The sequence below is a fragment of the Cydia splendana genome, chromosome 9 (assembly GCF_910591565.1).
Source record: "Cydia splendana chromosome 9, ilCydSple1.2, whole genome shotgun sequence".
In the NCBI taxonomy this organism is placed as follows: Eukaryota; Metazoa; Arthropoda; class Insecta; order Lepidoptera; family Tortricidae; genus Cydia; species Cydia splendana.
In genome coordinates this window covers 17,393,903-17,409,240 of record NC_085968.1, presented here as the reverse complement: position 1 = coordinate 17,409,240, position 15,338 = coordinate 17,393,903, and the positions used below count along the sequence as shown (strand labels likewise).

The 15,338-nt window shown below is 35.5% G+C and overlaps 1 protein-coding gene across 1 annotated transcript; it reads right to left on the bottom strand.

Annotated features, from left to right (window-relative positions):
• Positions 1–2,707: 2,707 nt before the first annotated feature.
• LOC134794030 (endocuticle structural glycoprotein SgAbd-3-like) lies at positions 2,708–3,407 on the bottom strand. Its single transcript, XM_063765733.1, has 2 exons — positions 3,324–3,407; positions 2,708–3,175 (listed from the first exon to the last, which is right to left on the bottom strand). The coding sequence occupies exons 1-2, from the start codon at positions 3,390–3,392 to the stop codon at positions 2,801–2,803; spliced, it is 444 nt and encodes a 147-aa protein (XP_063621803.1). The 5' UTR covers positions 3,393–3,407; the 3' UTR covers positions 2,708–2,800.
• Positions 3,408–15,338: the final 11,931 nt, after the last annotated feature.

Below are 15,338 nucleotides of genomic sequence, written 5' to 3'. Positions count from 1 at the left end.
GACCACAAATAAGATAATCACATGAATTTTGACAACCCTAAATAGCCGAAAGGGTACATTAGAAAGGGATAGCATGATTAGACCCTGAATCGCTGTCAAACTTCGGTTTTGCAGGAAGTGTCCTTTCTGTACGGTAGTACTATTATTTATTCTGTGGTAGGGATTAAACCGTACCATAAATCATTTGTCCGCTTACTTTATTCTGGCTTGAATAGGGCTTACCTATAATATTTTTACGACGTTAATATCGACGTTAATATCCATAACGTCTATTTCAATGTTTGTCAACGCGATGTTATGTTAGATTATTAAAATGTATTAATTTATGCATCGTTTTCCATAAAAACGTTGCCTAAAATAGTGAAATACAATAGTTAATATTACAAACCGGTCTAACAAGGATCACATGACATAACCGAATATAGGATGATGAAGGCCTAAGAAGCGCTGGCTGGACGTCGTGACAGCGAACATGGAAGAGAACAATCTCACACCTGAGGATGCTGAAGACCGGGCAAAGTGGAGAAGATGGTGCAGGAAAGCGAACCCTTGCGCTAAGCCGGGAAAACGCTAGTTTGAAGAAGAAGAGTCAATATATAAATCAATATGCAATATGTTAAGTGGAAAAATACAAAACTATGACTTCGTTATATATCGTCTACCTACATAATAATTTATGCGTAGCTATAACCTTTGTTTTGTCTTTATACACGGTGTAACATAAAGAATAATTTTAACAGCGTGTTCGTGATCATATTTAGAGACAAAAAAGTCCTATATACTTTTTTGAAATTCGCCTAGTTTCAGAGTTATTACCAATTTAAAAAAAAACAAGTTTTTATTGTTACATAGTGCAAAACGCCTTTTTAATGGCGATGTTGCTACAATGGGGCGTAGTCTAAATATCCTTATTGATAGATGTCAAAAAGTGACAAGTAACACTTTGCAAAAACTAGGTTTTACGAAAAAAAAAGTAAAAATCCATTTTAAGTGACAAGTTTACCAATAACAGTTACTTTCTAACCGACTTCCAAATCTAAAAGGAGGAGGTTATCAATTCGGTTGTATGTTTTTTTATGTACAAATACATTAAAAAAATTGAAAAAATAAAACAAAAAAAAATGTTTTCCTATATAAAAATAACCTGTACAAATATTTAACGTTACCTACTATGTGTAAGGTATTTATAACTCACCAATAGATTGGTACCTAATATCGTTACATATTAAACTTTGACTTAATGCATAAAACCGCAAATTAAACGGATTATATTACACCCCTGGCTACCTACTTCAGATTTCAATATCAAGAGAAAGGAATAGAGCATCTAAGTTTAGTATATTATTGTCAATGAAATTAGCATGTTATTAGCATACCACCACCACCACCACCACCACCACCACCACCACCACTAGTGCTCAGTGCTACTTTCTACAGGAAAACCGAAAAACAAAATTAGGTAAGTAGCCATTTTTTTGGCAAAAAAAGCCATTTCATTATGCCATTTGATATTAAATTTGACGTTTTCTGTACCTAGTACCTAGTATTTAATTGCAGTCCGCAATATTGCCGACTGCATTGCTACAGGAATTATCAAAAACAATGCTGATGCCTGTAATTTTGACATTTCCTGCAGCAAAGCTGAAGCAGTCATGCTGGTGCAATCTGAACCCGAATGTAACCTTTACAAAGACATGCAAAAAGAGCCACACCTTCAGAACAGGGGGCCTAGACAAGATAACAAAACTCGCGACCTTTTTGAACACAGGACCGATCGAGCTACCGAAGCAAGCGAGCGAATTTGAACTGGTCTGGCAATCTTTGGTAGCGCAGTTGGTTAGAGCGATATTAACCGAAGCGGTAGTTTTTTCCAAAATTAATAAGTAAAATAGTAAGGTAAAATAATAGATATACTTATCCCATCCCATGCTAGTTACGATCCCACCCACAAACCGCGAGGTTTTTCGGCCCCGAGACGGGAATGGTGCCAACTAAATAGACTCCGCACTGAAAGCGGGCGATCCGGAGAATTTGTGTTTAAGTGTGGGTGGCGAGATACACCGAAGTGCGACTGTGGAGCACCTGTACAGTCCATTTCCCACATTGTCCACGAGTGCCCAAAAAGAAAGTACCCAGGAGATCCTCTGGACTTACTTAAGCTAAGCGAAAACGCAGCCCATTGGGTGAAGAACCTAAATATTAATTTGTAAATTTGTAAATCGACCATGAATTGTATTAATGCCATACGACTAAATAAATAGATATACTTAAGCAGCTATATAATGCAACTGGGAAAGCTCTTGGATGGGTAAGATTATCAATGAATATCAATCAATAGGCTTAGTACAGGAGTGCTTATCAATGAATATCAGTTATGAATTTATGATTATCAATGAATATCAATAGGCTTAGCACAAGAGTGGCGCGCCGCGACAGAATCTCGCTCGCTAGATAGACTACCAGTTCCGCTATAATTAATAGAGTTAGAAGCTCCTGTGCTAAACCTACAGGGTAAATAACCCGTTATTAATTATAGTTATAGATTATAATAATGTGAATTACTGTATTAGGGTAAAATCCTATATTGAGGGTAACTTGGAAATGTCTAGTAACAGTAGTAACCTATTTATAGTATTACCAACTTTTATAATTAGCTATTATTTCCTAATTAAAAATAACATATTAAGGATCAAAACAAACAACTATTAAAAATTCCAAGTATTTGGTATATTTATGGTCTGTATAAAAGTACAAAATGAGAAATAACTAATAATTATGAGTATTATGTTCAGGCCTAAAGTTATTGTTGGTTTTCAGGCTGTGGGGGGGCGGTGGCGATGTAGGCCAGTGCGCGCTGGATGGCCGCAGGTACCGGGGGGGCGGTGGGAAGGTGGGCTCCCTGGGGCTGGTAGCCGTTCTCGTCGGCGGTGTAAGTCAGCTGAATGTTTCCGTTGTCTCCAGGATATTGGAACTGGCCATGCACCTCCAGAGCCTCGACATCACCGACCTTCTTCAAGTCGCCTTTCTGGTCAGCGCTGATTCCGTTGCCGGTCTCGAAAGAGTACGAGTATGAGCCGTCTCCGTTCACCTCGCTGTCCTGGCGCACTATCGGAACGGGCTCCGTCGGGCCCTGGGGCGCCGCGAACGCCACCGCGACCAGCATAGACACCAAAATCTGGAAAAACACAAGGTTTAAGTCGACGGAAATCACTAGCTCTTAAAACTTTTTTGTATTTTTATCAACAATCACGGAACTGAGCGCGTATTGTTTACTGCATTATATCACTAGCACAAAAAATCCATGCGAATCACTTGACACTTACGATGAACTTCATCTTGTCAATAGAGTAGTTGGGGAGAAGACGAGTGTGTCTCAACTGGTACCGATACATCCTGACAATTTGGCTATTTATAGTAAGTGTCAGCGACCACCTCCTTGCATTTCTAGTTGCACAATACGTTAGCACTGTACGAAATAAGTAAACATTAGGTGCATTAACGCGTGCCTTGTATGTATTTAGCGGGCGACGTAATGGCTGTCAACAAATCTAGCGGATTTTCCAATTTGTTCAGGTTTGGCCTTAGCCCACGCCGGTATTTACGATTGCATTCACTAGAGAGGTGTTAAGGCGTTTATTTGTCTCCTGAAGGTCCCCCTTTTAGGGATATAATTATCATTAAATCATTTATTATGGATTCTCACTAGGCCAAGTTTCATTAAACGTTAACTAATCCAAATTGTCTAAATTTGTTACACTATTTCCTCCGAAATTTATTCAGTTTTTGATCTATTTACTTAATTTTAAATATCACCATATTGTCTAAATTTAAGTCAGTTTGTAGACGTCTCTTTCAGTACATGTCTAGATAAAAAAAAATTGAAACCCTACCAATGTCAAGTGCTCAATTTCTCAATTATAAAAAATAATGGTCATTAATTATGGTCAAGCAGATCTTGTCAGTAGAAAAAGGCGGCAAATTTGAAAAATGTAGGCGCGAAGGGATCTCCTTCCATAGAATATTTGAATTTCGCGCGTTTTTTTACTGTCAAGATTTGCTTGACCAGCTATAGATGCGTATGTATTTCGCGGTCACCGTGCGTAATTTGATTACTTTGCAATTATAAACAGTTGAGAAAAGCTCTATGAAGGCAAACAAGTATCTGTTGCCAATTTTTTTCTACAACTAATTAAAATTCTTAAGAGCACAATCCAATAGGTACTGCAACTATGGTCCTTAAGTTCAATACGTAATTAAGTGTCAATAGCAATGTTCTTATTATTATTATTTTCTGATTATTTCCTTCCATTTAAAAAAATAGTTTGCCTTACAACTATAAAATTCAAATACTTATTAGGTACTTACACCTGAACGAAGATATAAGAGTTGTTGAGTACTTGAGTAGAAATCCAAAAATCCCATTTCATAACAATTAAATTTATAGCCAGTATCTTATCATACATTGCATCGGTTAAGTAGGTTAAGTTCGCACTGTAAATTCATGGCAATATGTGACGTCCCACGGTCAAAGGTACCTTATGGCGGGTATGGAGTTATGCATACCCCAGTAATCTACAATAAATAAGCTATCGATAACACAAAAGATCAACCTTCTAGGTTGCGTAGTTACAGAGATATGATTTTTTGAAAATAATGTTGTGAAATGAGCAACTTTACGATAGAGAAGTTTTAAGTTTAGCCGCCTAAAAAACTATGTTCCTGAAGTAAGTTACATAGTTGACTACAAATAATAATACCTTATATATCTGAGATTAAAAAAATATTGCGACTTGTTCTGTAATGCAAATAGAAACTTTTGATATCGACTGATTTATGTGTATACTAACCAATCTCTTGAAAATAAAGTTTTATTTCATTTTCACGATTGATTGCAATGAGCTCTCAAGATTTAAATTTTATCTATTAGAAAACGACACTGACAGACAGTTTAAGCAAAAAACAATACCGATTTAAAGGTGAAAATGTATTTTCTGACTTTTTCATATAAAATCACAAAATTGAATATTTTTACTTTTAATGTGAGACACAATCAATTTTTCTGAGCACATATGAAAGAAATTCTGTCATTCAAATGAAATAAATCCTCAAACCCCAACTAAATACTATATTTAACCCCTTATGCCACTTTAAACTTACATAACAATAACAGTATTTGCTCCATACATTTACGAAAAGGTACCTTATGGAAATAAATCTAATAATACATCACTACAAAATATCAATCATATTACAGTTTATCTTTTATGAATAGAAAATATTAATTTACATTAAACTGCCCCAAATTTAATTAGTTCTTCGTCATAATAATCTTAAAAAAGACCAATAATTTGTATGTAATGAAAAGGTACCTTGTGATTAAGTTACATGATGAGGCATGATGATGATGGAACAGTTAGGATAAACTAATAATATTTTGGTAATGGTATAAATCGTCTATTTCTTATCAATAATATATTTCGGTTGCTATTGAAGATAAGCGGCATTGAGGTTCAATGACCTCAGATATTCCATAAGGTAATGCGTCGGGTATTGGCATTTTTCAGCAAACCAATGGCTGATTTACTGCATGCGACCAAACCAAATGAAGATTATTCTAGTTAAGAAAGACTTGACGAGAGTAACTTTGGTATAATAGCAGGCTACTTGGATTTGTGATGTCGGTCTATGTACGGTTATAATATTTGCGAGGCGCCCCAACCAGAACTGAAATTATCAAATTAGTTTTGCAGAATGCTGATACAGTTCTCTACCAAACTTCTTTTCCCGTATTGACTAGTTTTTTTGGGAATTTTCAATCTTTTTTCCATAAGGTACCTTTTCTACTAAACTCTGAGACGACATTACTAGGCTTATAACTAACTTATAACAAAAATAAAAACAGGTAAACAGACGTTACGCATTAAGGTTGCAGATCACACAATAAAAAAAAATTGAGCATTTTTTCACCTCTTTACAAAACATTTCATATCTCCGAAACTAGAAACCCTCATAAGGTACCTTTTCCCGTGGAACGTCACATATTTAATATACACGGTGTGGCCTGTAACACGAGCAAAGAATGAAAACATAGATTGTACTCCTCAAACGGTGAGACTTTTGTTCAACAACTTTTAAAAATTATGAAGTATCCCTAATTAAGACTCCCTATTTTTCATACTAAATAAATATTATCTTCAATGGACGCCATCGCCACGCCATATTATTGTGATTGACGTTGCTTGTCACGCCTTAAACATAACAAAATTCGCAATACATTGCGTCTTACAATAAACTTTGAAGTGTAATAAAAATCAAACCACAAGTTATTTTTAAAAGTCGCTGAATAAATGTTGGTCAGTATGAGGAGCACAGCCTACAGTTTAATTTTTTGCTCATGTTACAGGCCACACCCGGTATGTACATGTAAATTAGGTTCGCGCCTGTACTTTTAATAAGTTTTTATTATAAAGTGAATGAATTGTATGACTTTTAAGAATGTACATTGCATTTTACAGTTCACATGATATAGTTCCATACAACTACATAATTTGTTTTATTTTTTATACATTTGTGATACTTTGAAGATGCAAGCGATCATTAGCTACGCTGTTCACTTGCTAACACGTGGGTCATAACGACCAAAAACGGGGAAGCTGTACCAGGGACGCAGCCATAATGGAGTACGTACCTGAATCCTGCCAGTCGGCTTTCGGACTAGCAAAGGAAACGCCTCAAGCTCGGGTGCTTCGGGTCTTCAGCCTTAAGCAAAACTAGGCCGTTGCTTTTCCCATACGATGTGCAAGTTGCGGATAATTTCCAATATGCTGGAAAACAATAAAGAAAGAATACTTTCATTTTGTAAGTAGAAAATTTCGATCCCCATTACGAAATATAAGAAGATTCCAATTTTTTTCCATGTAACAATTTCACAAGTTTGGAAACTTTCCAACGGCACATCAGAACACATCGTAATGGGGATAATTACATTTATCATAAATGTGTAATTAAACATTTATTTATTACATTTGGTAATATCGCGAATGAAACTCATTGCAGTATTAAAATGGCGCGTGACTTCACCGAATTATCATAACCATACATCAGTCACTCGGCCACTCCCAACAAATAGAATTAATTCATCTAACGAAATTCGTTTGAAGATACTTACGGTGAGTCAAAGGAATTAGGGTTCCGCCATTAGTCTAATAATATTAGAAGTATTAGAACAAATTAAATTATTTTCAGAAAATATTTTAATTTGTTTTTATTTCAAGTAGAAACACTACTATATCAAACCGCCTGCCGTGATAGCAGAGGATGCTGGTTCGATTCCAGCCTGGGGCACTGGAGGCCTTGGTCACTTTTTCTTAGTAAGGTATATGACATTTTATTTCAGTTTATAGTCTAATAATATTCTTTTAATTAGTCTATCTTCTTTAATATAACGACATGGTATGCCAAAATAGGTTTTTAATTTTTAATGTTCGATATACTGGACCTATGTTAAGTACGAGTATTTACGTCTTTATCTAATATCGTATTGTCTAATACCCCCAAAGTAAGCATTATGAGCTGATTGTTCAGAAATAATATTTAACACTGTTGCGCCGAGAACCTGTTGCACACATAATCAATCAATTTATTACATGAAATAAATAATTTAATCTAATCTAATCTTCGAGAGAGTTAAATGCTTTTGGGACAGCAACTATATTAATAGGAGTACCATAATTTAAAGTATTTGGGTCCAAAAATAAGTACAATGATGTTATTATTATATGTGACGTCCCACGGTCAAAGGTACCTTATGGCGGGTATGGAGTTATGCATACCCCAGTAATCTACAATAAATAAGCTATCGATAACACAAAAGATCAACCTTCTAGGTTGCGTAGTTACAGAGATATGATTTTTTGAAAATAATGTTGTGAAATGAGCAACTTTACGATAGAGAAGTTTTAAGTTTAGCCGCCTAAAAAACTATGTTCCTGAAGTAAGTTACATAGTTGACTACAAATAATAATACCTTATATATCTGAGATTAAAAAAATATTGCGACTTGTTCTGTAATGCAAATAGAAACTTTTGATATCGACTGATTTATGTGTATACTAACCAATCTCTTGAAAATAAAGTTTTATTTCATTTTCACGATTGATTGCAATGAGCTCTCAAGATTTAAATTTTATCTATTAGAAAACGACACTGACAGACAGTTTAAGCAAAAAACAATACCGATTTAAAGGTGAAAATGTATTTTCTGACTTTTTCATATAAAATCACAAAATTGAATATTTTTACTTTTAATGTGAGACACAATCAATTTTTCTGAGCACATATGAAAGAAATTCTGTCATTCAAATGAAATAAATCCTCAAACCCCAACTAAATACTATATTTAACCCCTTATGCCACTTTAAACTTACATAACAATAACAGTATTTGCTCCATACATTTACGAAAAGGTACCTTATGGAAATAAATCTAATAATACATCACTACAAAATATCAATCATATTACAGTTTATCTTTTATGAATAGAAAATATTAATTTACATTAAACTGCCCCAAATTTAATTAGTTCTTCGTCATAATAATCTTAAAAAAGACCAATAATTTGTATGTAATGAAAAGGTACCTTGTGATTAAGTTACATGATGAGGCATGATGATGATGGAACAGTTAGGATAAACTAATAATATTTTGGTAATGGTATAAATCGTCTATTTCTTATCAATAATATATTTCGGTTGCTATTGAAGATAAGCGGCATTGAGGTTCAATGACCTCAGATATTCCATAAGGTAATGCGTCGGGTATTGGCATTTTTCAGCAAACCAATGGCTGATTTACTGCATGCGACCAAACCAAATGAAGATTATTCTAGTTAAGAAAGACTTGACGAGAGTAACTTTGGTATAATAGCAGGCTACTTGGATTTGTGATGTCGGTCTATGTACGGTTATAATATTTGCGAGGCGCCCCAACCAGAACTGAAATTATCAAATTAGTTTTGCAGAATGCTGATACAGTTCTCTACCAAACTTCTTTTCCCGTATTGACTAGTTTTTTTGGGAATTTTCAATCTTTTTTCCATAAGGTACCTTTTCTACTAAACTCTGAGACGACATTACTAGGCTTATAACTAACTTATAACAAAAATAAAAACAGGTAAACAGACGTTACGCATTAAGGTTGCAGATCACACAATAAAAAAAAATTGAGCATTTTTTCACCTCTTTACAAAACATTTCATATCTCCGAAACTAGAAACCCTCATAAGGTACCTTTTCCCGTGGAACGTCACATATCATTTTGTTAATGTATTACATGAGCGTTCATTCAATTCCGACGCGTCAGCACTTCTTGTGTCTGCCGATCATAGGCAGCAGACAATATTGAACTTTATTTGTAAGACCATAAGATTGAAGATGTGATTCTTAGATTTCTGTAACCGATGTCTCGGTAACTCAAGATGATATGACGCACGATGTCTTAAGGTCAGCATTCCGCGAAGATAACCCCAATATGGGCAAAACGGTGCATTTCTGAAGAAACGTTAATTTTATGCGGTTAAGGAAAAGATTTGTATCTAAATGTAGTAACCTTTTTACTAAAATAGGTTTGTAAGTTTCCTTATGTTCAGAGATTCGGACAGTATTTTGAAACACTTTTATTAATCAATAAATAGTGTTTTTCTTTTTGCACTTAATTTAGTTTATAGAAATGCCCGTCTTTTTGTACCTACAAATCTTGCACCGACCAAATATATCAAAAACAGGATTAGACACACATTTCCATGAAAAAAACATCATGGATTGATTAACATTGCAAATATTACAACTAGCATCTAGCATGGCTACTAGAATCTTTGCAACCTCTGGGTGGATTTAATGATTCCTTGGAATTTTCGTGTTTTTTCCTTGTGTTGCCTAATTTAATTGCAACATGTCACACCTAGTTCGAATCAGGCATCCACGAGGTCAATTCATACTTACATTTTGATGTCATTTTGTTATCATTCGTGCGTAGGTACGAACTACATAGTATGAGCGAAATAACTAGTGTCCGACCGAAGGTTCGGTTTCGGTTTCGGTTTCGGCCAGTTTCGGCCAAAAAATCATGTTTCGGCTGTAGTATCGGTTTCGGCCAAAAAACGGCCGAACCTTTCGGCCGGGCCGAAACTTACGAAATGGTACTTCGTACTATGAAACTAAACTATGTGACAAAGACCAAAAGTTGGGGAATAAGTAGGACAACAATATTTATTAAGATGTACCTACATATACTGATTCATGTATAGGTACAGAAATTAATTGGTTTATTATAAAACACAATTCCACTAATGAGGGCGCCACTAGACGGTTGACGCAGACTTAAGAGGCTGTTAATACCTATAACGCGCACACTGTCTAATTGTATCGGAGTAAATGAGATTAGCACTGTCGCATGTTACTGGGCCTGGGCAAAGGAATAATAAGAAAACTCATCATCTTCCTCGCGTAGTCCCGGAATTTTTGGCACGGCTCATGGGAGCCTGGGGTCCAATTGACAACTAATCCCAAGAATTGTCGTAGGCACTAGTTTTTAAGAAAGCGACCGCCATCAGACTGATCTTCGAACCCAGAGAGTAAACTAGGCCTTATCGGGACTAGTCCGGCTTCCTCACGATGTTTTTCCTTCACCGAAATGCAAATAGTAGGTAAATATCAAAATTATATTTAGTATAAAAGTTCCGAAAAACTCATTGGTACGAGTACGTCAAGAGTACGTGGCCGGGGTTTGTACCTTGCGACCTTAGGATTGAAAGTCGCACCAGCGCTCAAGGAAATATCTCGCTTTTTAATACAATGGACATTGCTTGGAGTCTGTGCTCAACTACTTATCCTGAAGCCTGAAGCACGGCTTTGACTTCGCATGAAAGTTCGCCTCACTGGGGCACTTTGGACGTTTAGGCCCAGGTGAAGATCGGTACCCGGCCTTGCGATATTGTCAACAAAAAATTTGCGCTCGCTGCGCTCGCGTTTTTGTTTCAACCTGTATCCTACTACTACTACTACCTACAATCATGTTGGCTTGACTGGTGAATGAATAGAGTTAGACCAAGAAAATTCTGCAATTATTTTGATAGCATACGCAGTACAACTAGTGCAAATGTTATTTAAACGTCATAATTTCATAGAAGTTTTGGCGTTTAAAATAACACTTGCACTGCGTGTGTTATCAAAATCGTTGCAGAATTATCTTGGTCTAACTCTAGTAATTTTCTTAAAAAACTGCTTAAGTAACATCAATTTCAAGGGCATTGGGTGTTGACAGCCCCATAATATGTGTGTAAAAGCGGTTTTATGACATTTTTTCAACGATTTTAACAAGTCTACAAAAGGTTCGGTTTCGGTTTCGGTTTCGGCCGAAACTAGAGCCAAAGCCGAACATTCGGTTTCGGTTTCGGTTTCGGCAAAAATCCATGTTTCGGTCGGACACTAGAAATAACATCGAAGTATACGTTGGAATTAGAGATGCACCGGATATTCGGTTACTATCCTGTATCCGGCCTATCCGGCCATTATGTCAACATCCGGCCAGATACCGAATAGTCACCTACTATCCGGCCGGATACCGGATAGTAACATTGCTTGATTTCGGAGTAAACAAAATTGGAATAAGAAACAGTCACGGTTATAATCGTACTCGTTTATTATTTTAAAACAATGTAAACATTCCACTCACTTGCACGCGCACTCATTTCGAACCTAGAAATGGGTAGGTACGCGCGAACGTTCACTACGAAACAGGTCAAAACCTGCATAATGCGCAATTGAAAAACCGAATATTCGGCCGATGGTCAGGCCGAATATCCGAAATTCGGTATCCGGCCAAACAACTATCCGTTGCATCTCTAGTTGGAATTGACGTCCTGGCTTAGTAGCCCCTAATTTATTTTTGCATAATCGCAGACAATTGAAATGATTGATTCTTTAATGATCATCATGAGCAGTAACATAAAATGTCACATGAACAGATGCTGTGACATCTTGCATGAAATCAAGCATCATCTTAAATAAAAGTCGAACATCATACAGGTATTGCCTAATCATTTTGAATAGGCTTAGATAACAAAAGGACTTTATATACCTATGTCTTACATAAATATAAACACAAATGTTGTCTGGGTTCCGTAACTTGCCGATTATTATTTTTATTTACCAAGTTGTTAATTTTTTTATTCAATATTTATCTGTGCGGATTTGTTTTATTTTATTTTATATACTGTCGCTACTACCATGTACAGTCGCCATCAGATAAATCGGAGCGGCCTAGGTGCTCAAAAATATCTGAACACGCACTCTAACGCCCTGACAATAGAGGCGTGTTCAGATATTTGTGAGCACCTTAGCCGCTCCGATATATCTGATGGCGACTGTACCTACTTAATACAATAATTATAATCATTAAGCGACGGCGACGCCGCCATTAACCTTACAGGTTATTCAATTAAGATTAAATCTTCACTCGATAATGTCGTTTTCAGAACATAAACATGTCAAGCATTTTATTAAAGGTGCAAGTTGATTTTCGAACTTATTCGATGCCTTCTTTTTAATTTTTAGGCAATTACAGTAATGAGTTAAAATAAAAAATGTGTAAATGGAGTTTCATAATATAAAGTTTCAGTCGGAACTGAGAAGGATGCGATATGTACATAATCATAGACAATTAAATGATCGGCAACAAGCATGTGACACCCGTGAAGGCCACTTTGTGGTATCAGCCGTGTGCTTCTCATTATCGGAAAGGCCGTAATATAAAGGTACCTATCTACACATTTTATATTTTTTCCGATAATTTAAATTAGGAATTTCATATTGAATAATCTGAAATATGTACCTAGTTTTATTTTATTGCATGAATTATAAGGCTTAGGTGAACTTAGAGATTATTATAAATTATATATTCGGTATTGGAAGATTATGAAACAGCAATAGGTATGTTAAGCAATTTTTTTATTTTCTTATGAGTCTGTATACCTATACATACTTTACAATTCATATAAGTAATCTTAGCGTGCAGCGGTTGACTTTACTTTGTTGTATAAAATACATACTAGGCATTCTAAGCTACACGATTACGATACGAAGAAGAACAACGTAAGGATGTTTTTTGCAAAAATTATACTTTCCTTCTTTAAAAAAAAAAAAAAATATTTGATATAAAACATGGAAAAACTTATGTAATTAAAAGAAAAATATTTTTAATACATACAAGTCACGTGTATGTCAGCTCTTTGTATAATTTCCAGTAGTTATCCGTAAAAAAAAAATCGCCATAATAAATAAAAATTCATTATTATATAAATTATATTCAACTTTACGACATCATCTTCTTTTCAATTTTATTGCAACATAAGTACCTACCTACTTATTTATGCAAGAGAGGTACACTGGGATAAGAATCATATTATAATTCATATATTATGTAACATATCCATTTTTATGATTTAGGAGGCAAACGATCAGACGAAGCGCTAACACCAGAGAGGTTGCAAGTGCGTTGCCGGCCTATAAGCGTACTACCAGTACGCTCTTTTTTTCTGGAGAAACGCAAATGTGGAAATGTTCTTCTAATTTTAAATTCGGTATTCTCAAGCCACTGTATTATTTAAACTTAAAACCCAAAGAAGATTAGATAATAATTGCCTTACGCAGTTTTGGCACATGACCGCTGGTTGCCAACCGACCGGGTCAAGAGGTCGTTAGGATTGAAGTTTATGGCGCGCGACCTTGACACGTGTGGGGAAAGTGATTCGACCGGTTCTTGGGCAACCCAGACGCTAATCCGATTGTTCGAGAACGACCGAATGGCGCTCATCTGAGGGCCTACCGCGTTCCTTCGTTCGATTGGCTATTTGTCTCTGTCGCTCGAATATGCAACAGCAATAGAGATGCAGATGCAGATAACAAAATTTGGATTTTTGATGTTCGCGGACAGTCTTCTGAGCTTATTTTTCGCTCTTCCGCGATTAGATTTCTACGAGTTTTTCCCGTTGTAAATTGTATATGACTCGGTAAGTCATCAGTATTTAAATGAACGGGGTAACACTTGTTTGGGGAAGAATATGTTATACTTAAACTGTGCGAAAAACCATGCTAAAAATAATATAATAAAATAATGGTGTTTTTATCATACATATTATTATGTAGACCTTGCCTACGTTACCTACAACGACAGTGTTTTAATTTTATCTTTAAGTTTACTCCTTATTCGACTAGCGATATAACTAGTGATAGCAAGTAATCGGTATCTAACAATAAATATTTTTTAAATAAAATAATTCCATAACATGAAACACATTTTATTTTAAGTTATTAATAAATACAAATATACAAACAACATAAAATGCTTAACACTACACACTTTTATTTGTTTTTTACATTTTTGTTTTGAAAACAATAATATTATTTATTTATAACAACTAGCACAATTATCTAAGCCTTTTAAGCTACTTTGTTACATATTATTTGCCTCAGAATGGAAACGACCATAGGATAAGATCTTAAAAATTTGAATAGGTATGCAATTTTCATATTGAAAGTAGAAAGAGAAGAATAGATTAAACCGCTACACGGTACAATGACAACTTACTGTAAGCAAGTGATTGCGATAATATACGCACTACAAGCGGCTTAGCACGGTCGCGTTTTTATCCCTTGTCACCGTGCCTGTCACGTTCTAACAAGTATGTAAGTGCGAAAGGGACGCGCATAGTGATAGTCGATAAAAATGGAACCGTGCTGAGCCCGCATGATACATTTACAGTTCTTATACATTGCTGTCTGCTGCTGTAGGTACTCTAAAGGTGCTTATGTACAATTGTACATTATTGAAAACATTACATTGTCAGTGGCTATAATTTTTTAGTATCATTGAACTTGTCAGATTTTCAAAGAAGCGAACTTTTTTACTTTTTACTTTTACATGCATTTATCATCAAAATTTTCATACAACAAAGTGACACTTCTTCGTTGCCTTTGAGTATAGAAACGATAGAAGAATGTCCTGAAGTATGAGCAAAAATGGACTTACGAAAGAGAATGTTTAAAAATTGCCCACAACGAAAGAAAGACAATAAGAATACGGAACTTGGAGGAGAAGTAGAAGATGATAAAATAGACTTGATGTAGAAGTAGGTACATTTAGCAATACATTTTAGAAAATTGCTATACTGTCCAGGCCGAGGCGTAGCCAAGACCACGTAACATTATGTCGTATTTGTCATCTCGATACATTGGTACGTTTCGTTTGAAGTTTGTCGATTCATGAGAGATTCATGATTGTCA